Source organism: Branchiostoma belcheri, unplaced genomic scaffold (genome assembly GCF_001625305.1).
Source record: "Branchiostoma belcheri isolate BF01 breed outbred unplaced genomic scaffold, Haploidv18h27 scaffold59, whole genome shotgun sequence".
NCBI classification, from domain to species: domain Eukaryota; kingdom Metazoa; phylum Chordata; class Leptocardii; order Amphioxiformes; family Branchiostomatidae; genus Branchiostoma; species Branchiostoma belcheri.
The window spans coordinates 369,819-376,293 of record NW_017804231.1 but is presented as its reverse complement, the minus strand read 5'-3'; the positions used below and the strand labels follow the sequence as shown (position 1 = coordinate 376,293).

The 6,475-nt window shown below is 40.8% G+C and overlaps 2 protein-coding genes across 2 annotated transcripts in view; both read left to right on the top strand.

The window, feature by feature from the left end:
• LOC109482145 (sulfotransferase 1C4-like) overlaps positions 1–3,025 on the top strand; it is a 3,843-nt gene extending 818 nt beyond the window's left edge. Inside the window, exons 2-7 of the mRNA XM_019784845.1 lie at positions 61–216; positions 582–799; positions 1,269–1,395; positions 1,669–1,763; positions 1,911–2,055; positions 2,421–3,025. Coding sequence (XP_019640404.1) covers positions 90–216; positions 582–799; positions 1,269–1,395; positions 1,669–1,763; positions 1,911–2,055; positions 2,421–2,530 — 822 coding nt within the window. The 5' untranslated portion in view covers positions 61–89 and the 3' untranslated portion in view covers positions 2,531–3,025. The remainder of the gene's footprint in view (positions 1–60; positions 217–581; positions 800–1,268; positions 1,396–1,668; positions 1,764–1,910; positions 2,056–2,420) is intronic.
• Positions 3,026–3,799: 774 nt separating this feature from the next.
• On the top strand, positions 3,800–6,239 carry LOC109482142 (sulfotransferase 1C4-like). The gene is made up of 6 exons (XM_019784843.1): positions 3,800–4,016; positions 4,159–4,376; positions 4,720–4,846; positions 5,116–5,210; positions 5,486–5,633; positions 6,007–6,239. The coding sequence occupies exons 1-6, from the start codon at positions 3,890–3,892 to the stop codon at positions 6,114–6,116; spliced, it is 825 nt and encodes a 274-aa protein (XP_019640402.1). The 5' UTR covers positions 3,800–3,889; the 3' UTR covers positions 6,117–6,239.
• The last annotated feature ends 236 nt before the right edge of the window (positions 6,240–6,475 follow it).

Genomic DNA, 6,475 nt, shown 5'->3' with positions numbered 1-6,475 from the left:
ATTACATGGATGTCTAACCTCACCGACGAAGTCAGAGCTCTTTGTTCCTACGTTCCACAGTTTTCTATTATCTAATCAGAAAAGCAGCTATGACATACTACAAGGAACGAGGGATCAGTTTTCCAGATGGACTTGTGCCGCGTTCCAACCTGGAACTCATGAAAACCTTTGATATCAGAGAGGAAGACATAATATTTCTCACCTACCCCAAAGCAGGTGGGTGTTCGTTTGTTGATCCTGGCAAATGAATGAACGAAAAGGTGCCTATTCTGTGACTATTTGGTACATGTAAATGTTTGTAACATTATTTGTATATTGTTGTGTTCAACTTGTGAAATTTTTCATGAAATTGTAATTTTTAATGTGCGCCCAGGGATACCTGAAAATCAGATCAACAGATCGGAGGTATGCCCTGGAAAAAAAGAAAAAGAAATAAGAATGAATAAATAAACTTGAAACTTGAAATAAACTTGAAATATTTCATGTACTGCAACAGTACATCTGCCTGGCATAATATCGACGCTTTACTGTCTTTCCAAAATGATGGCTTTGATGAAATGCCATCTGTCTTGTCGTTCCAGGCACTTTTTGGATCCACCAAGTGATTAAACAAATTCTGGCCTCGGAGGGAGTTCAGGATGAGAAGTATTTGACAGACGTACCCAACCTTTTAGAGTTCACCGTTCCGGGAATAGGCGCCCTGGTGGAATTGTTAAAAACTGCACCGTCTCCTCGGGTCATGGGAACGCACGTCCCCGTGGAGTTCCTTCCGCCTGGTTTGCTCGGTTCCAAGGCTAAGGTATAGTGCGCTATTAATAGTATATATCAAATTCAAAAGTACTAATATCAAAATCAAAGTAGCATCGGTAACATTATCATTTTTAATGTTTATAATTTTACCACGTTCTTGCAGTTAGTCTTCGGGCATGGATTTGCATTAAACGTTAAATTAATATTGAGGTTTTGGTCAGCAAAGGTAATTCATTGATTGCCTTGGATTGATTTCTAAATTTTATAGTATTAAAGTCATAAAAGTCCACACCTCGAGATGCACTTGTAGGCGAGAGTGTTGTGAACAAACTGGTTAGTAAAAAAACTAATCTCCAAGCAGATCAAGGCAGTATCCATTGGCCAGATACATCCTTGCCCATGCCACCGTATGATCTGCTTGAAAATAAGAAAAAAAACTGCTATCCGTACGTGCCTATTATTCTTTACTGGTTGCATCACTCAGCATTGGTCTTTTCTTTCGATTTTCACGACTTTAGATAGTTGTGATGATGAGGAATCCCAAGGACACTGCAGTCTCCACCTTCCACTTCTATCAGAAAATGTCTTACATGAAGACCCCTGAATCATGGGATAGCTTCGTTGAAGAGTTCCTTGCTGGCGACTGTAGGTATCCAATCTGTTGAATCTGAAGATATGTGCAAGTTTGTCAATCTACTTCGATGTAAGGGTCATACAAGACATTGGGCAGTATGTGTTTTGACCCCCAAAATGGCGAGTGCACATACGATACCATGTACGTGCTCAAACTATCAGAATAAGTTACTTTTGTCGAACACTGTCTCTGAAAAGGTCAACCATGATCGCGATGTAGGGAAAGTATTATCATACATGTAAGTATAATATTAGAAACATCTTTCCAAACATTTCCCCTTGCAGGTGCGTGGGGGCCTTTCTATGACCACGTCCTGGGGTTCTGGAAACTGAAGGACCACCACAACATCCTCTTCCTTAAGTATGAAGATATGAAAAAGGTATTTTTGTCGTACAAAGGCCTATACATGTAGCTAGTATCCTCTGCTATATGTTTCGGTTAAGTGCTGTATGTTAAAACTGTGGAAGACTCGAAATTTCTAGTGGACTCAGGTGTCTTTTTACGATAGACTAACCCATTTTCACAGGACTTGCCGGCGGAAGTGAGGAAACTCTCCTCCTTCCTGGGCAGACCGTTGACTGAAGAGGCGGTACAGGCAGTGGTCAGTGCAACTCAGTTCGACTCCATGAAAAAGACTCTAGGACAACAAAGTGCACCTTGGGCAAGAAAGGGTATGTGTCAAATACTTTATGTAGAATACTGGAATGATTTGTTGTTAATTCTTAGACATTGTTGGAACGTTCTTTGGAAAATACTGTTTTCTTAATTTGTTAATTGGTTACTGGTTTCCTCTTTCGTAATCATCCCAATGAACATCTGAAAAATGTGATTAACTCTCTATCAGTCATCACAATAGATAATGTGATAAGTTTTATTATAATGATGGACACAAATGGCAAAGAAAGCTACATAAATTAAGCTAACGTATATCACTGATATATTTACCACCGAAGTAGGAATATTAGTGGTGACAAGCATAGCATGTACATGCTGTAAGCTAGCATCTTATTGTAGTTCTGCCTTTTCTTTTGCCCAGGAGTCATCGGAGATTGGAAGAACCACTTCAGCGATGAGCAGAGCCGAGCTTTTGATGATCAGTACCGCGACAGGCTGTCCAACACTGGGCTGGAGTTTGAATTCGAGTGATAAGTTAACTGCGAAGTCATACATTTACGCCGTAACTGTACACTGTGTATGTAACATTACATGTCATGTGATAAGATGCTTTCAAGCAAAAGTAATGGGGTCTAGATCTGCTGACTGTCTAATGGCAACTTTCTTTGTCAATCATACTTCTAAGGTGTTTTATATCAACTTTCTAGCATTAACATTATCGTATACAACTTAAGTATTAAAGAGATTTTATGATTACATGAATTCACAATGTAAACAGATAAGTTATGTATGTCCGTCAGAGTTTTACATGCACACAGTGTTGCAGACTCCATATTTAAATGTTGGAGTAAAGACACAGTTACGCGGGTCACCGCTTTGCCTATGCACATATGCATACGCCCGACAAAAAAGCCGTTAAACTTTAACCCTAACGTTAATCTTTGACGCTACTTGTCTCACACACACCCTGTGCACAGACTACGGTACCTAGTGCGTCTACTGACGTGAAGGTAAGCAACACTTACACTACAGACCCGTGCTCCTATACCTTTTTGAGTGTAGGACTTGTACGTTATTTTCTTTCGGGGACAATTTTCGAGTCTCCTGTCTAGCGACGTAGAATTTAGAAATAAAATGCACTCGTGACGTTGCTCGGCTTTGTCGTGCTTTTGGTCTGGCTTTGACTTCGATTCGTTAATACATGTATTTCCCGACGCCATTCGTCCCATTGTAGCGTAGACAAGGTTTTCTCCATGATATGCAGACAGATTCGTCAATAATCCGGTCACATAGCCAGCTAAGTTCCCGTGTATGAACAACGTAGTAAGACCATAAATTTTTCTATCTCGCCGTAACGTCAAAGGTATTATGTTTGCCCTCTCACTTATTCAAATAACGCTGAGCTCAAAGTTTACACTGGCAAATGTGACGTTATGTAGGTTAGGTCAGGTTAGGTTAGGTTGAAGTGGGAAATTCCCATACTCCCTCACACTCACGGTAACTGATGACCACTAATGGTAGGGCCCAGTAAGGGTCAGGAGAGAGCCGACTGCTGTCCTGAGAAGTGGTAGCCCGAGTGTCAGTCTTGTTACCTTTCTTTATAATACGCTCTCTCAGGCTAGAGAAGTGGGACCCTTGTGAGAGGCTTGAAATAAAGTGTCGGCATCGAGATCTGGTGTGTTCGGCTGATCCTTGGTATCTCAAGTGACTCTGCATCTTTGTCAATTTAAGCGTTAGCGTTAGTATTGTTTCTCTTACATATCATAAGTTCATCAAATTCCGTTCATACGTTTCGCAAGTTATTGGGGGGTGTTTTTGTACATGTTTTAAACCAAAGGAATTTAGAGGTTCTTTATTTCCTACGTTCCACAGCGAATCAGAAAAGCAGCTATGACGTACTACAAGGAGAGAGGGATCAGTTTTCCAGATACCTTTGTGCCACGTTCCAACCTGGAACACATGAAAACCTTTGATATCAGAGACGACGACATAATGATTATGAGCTACCCCAAAACAGGTGAATGTTCGTTTGTTGACATATTTCATGTATTTGCAACAGTACCTTTGTTAGGTCAATATCGACATTTTACTGTCTTTCGAAAAATTATTGCTTTGAATCATTTAGGTTTGATGAAATGTCATTTCTCTTGTCGTTCCAGGTACTTGGTGGATCTATCAAGTGGTTAAACAAATTCTGGCGTCAGAGGGAATACAAGATGAGAAGTATTTATCCAACTTACCCAACCATTTAGAGTTCACCGTTCCGGGAATAGGCGCCCTGGTGGAATTGTTCAAAACTGCACCGTCTCCTCGGGTGCTAACAACGCACGTACCAGTGGAGTTCCTCCCGTCTGGATTGCTCGGTTCCAAGGCTAAGGTATGGAATGCAGCAACGATAGCAAATGACAGTAGTTGCTTCGGGTTCCCTATGTCGTAAAAAAGCCAATCGTGTATATCAGGCAACGACCCTGGCAGAGGCTTTTTTATCGGGGTTTCTTTCTGCACTGGAATTTTTTAAGGCAACAGTGAAAAAAAAACAAGAAACCCCCCCAAAAAAGCCAAAAATTAGCCCCAAACCAAACCTCTGTATGGAGAGTACCTGGCATGCTGTCAGGGAACTACGGCAGCGAAGAAGCACGGATCCCAGCCCGGCGGGCCTGGTCAGTCAAATTATGTTGTACATGTGTGTACTAGTATTTTCTTCGCATTTTACACATTAGATTATCGTGATGATGAGGAACCCAAAGGACACTGCAGTCTCCACCTTCCACTTCTACCAGAAAGTTCCCGAAATGAAGACCCCTGAATCATGGGATAGCTTCGTTGAAGAGTTCCTTGCTGGCGACTGTAGGTATCCAATCTGTTGAATCTGAACATACAACAGCAAGTTTGTTTACTTCGATGTAAGGGTACCGGTCAGATCATACAAGACATTGGGCAGTATGTGTTTTGACCCCAAAATGGCGAGTGCACATACGATACGTGCTCAAACTATGAGAATAAGTAACCCCTGTCGAAAACTGTCTCTGAATCGCAATTGCATCGAAAATGTCTACCATGATCATGATGATGGTATAATACATATGTATCAGAAACATCTTTCCAAACATTTCCAGGTCCATGGGGGCCTTTCTATGACCACGTCCTGGGGTTCTGGAAGCTGAAGGACCACCACAACATCCTCTTCCTTAAGTATGAAGACATGAAAAAGGTGCTTTTGTCGTACAAAATCCTATACATGTAGCTAGTACTTAGTATGTAAAGCTGACGCAATCATCCTCTGCTCTTTACCAGCAGTTAGTTGCGTATAGTGCCAGGGCCCTGGTACATGCTGTAAACAAAATACATGTGGACGACTCAAAAGTATGTATGTGGATTTATGTGTCTTTTTACGAGGGAGTCGGAGGGACTACTACTACTATATACTTAGTAATCCAATGTTCTTCTTTGTAACAATGAAATTGCTCGGCTACAACCCATTTTCAGGACTTGCCGGCAGAAGTGAGGAAGCTCTCCTCGTTCCTGGGCAGACCGTTGACTGAAGAGGCGGTACAGGCAGTCGCCAGTGCAACTCAGTTCGACTCCATGAACAAGACTCTCGTAGGACAGAAAATTGATCTTCAGACAAGAAAGGGTACATGTTAATATACTTTTTACTGGAATGATTTGTCGTCACATATCATTATTCTAATGATATGTGTCTGAAAGTTCTTAGAAAAATACTTTCTTCTTTGAGGCATTTTAATTGGTTACTGGTTACATCTTTCGTAATCATCCCAATGAACGTCTGAAAACTTGATGAAAGTAACTCTCTATCAGTAATGACTATAGATAACGTAAGTGATAAGGCTTTTGAATCGACTATGTTTCACTATAACGATGGACAAAATACTGACAAAGAAAGCACTGATATATTTTACCGCCGAACTAGGAATTAGTAGTGGCAAGCACAATGTGTATAGGCTGCCAGCTAGCATCCTATTGTGTTTCTATTTTTTTTTGCCCAGGAGTCATTGGAGATTGGAAGAACCACTTCAGCGATGAGCAGAGCCGAGCTTTTGATGATCAGTACCGCGACAGGCTGTCCAACACTGGGCTGGAGTTTGAATTCGAGTAATTGGAGAAATCATTCATATACGCAGTAGCTGTCATATGATACTTTGTTTTCAATATCAATTAAGAAAAAAATTAGGAACGTCCATAAATGCTGACTGTCAAATTGTAATTTGTCAATTGAACAATTGTCACGTGCAACAATAAATATATAGCCTGGTGATCCAAATCTCACGATGAGTTGTGTCCAAATACTTCTGAAGTATTTACTGTATATCAACTTTCAAGCGTCATCATATCCAACTGAGTGGTATACTAGTAGTGATTGTATTATTACACGAATTCACATCTCAATGACATGATATAAGGTCATTAAGTTGTAACAGACGACTCCGTGCTAATAAAAGACACCTCTTGTGCCTT

Coding starts and splice junctions, on each gene's coding strand:
- LOC109482142 (XM_019784843.1), top strand. CDS start 3,890: ATGACGTACTACAAGGAGAGAGGGATCAGTTTTCCAGATACCTTTGTG. Junction 4,377..4,719: donor TGCTCGGTTCCAAGGCTAAG/GTATGGAATGCA, acceptor TTTACACATTAG/ATTATCGTGATGATGAGGAA. Junction 5,634..6,006: donor TGATCTTCAGACAAGAAAGG/GTACATGTTAAT, acceptor TTTTTTGCCCAG/GAGTCATTGGAGATTGGAAG.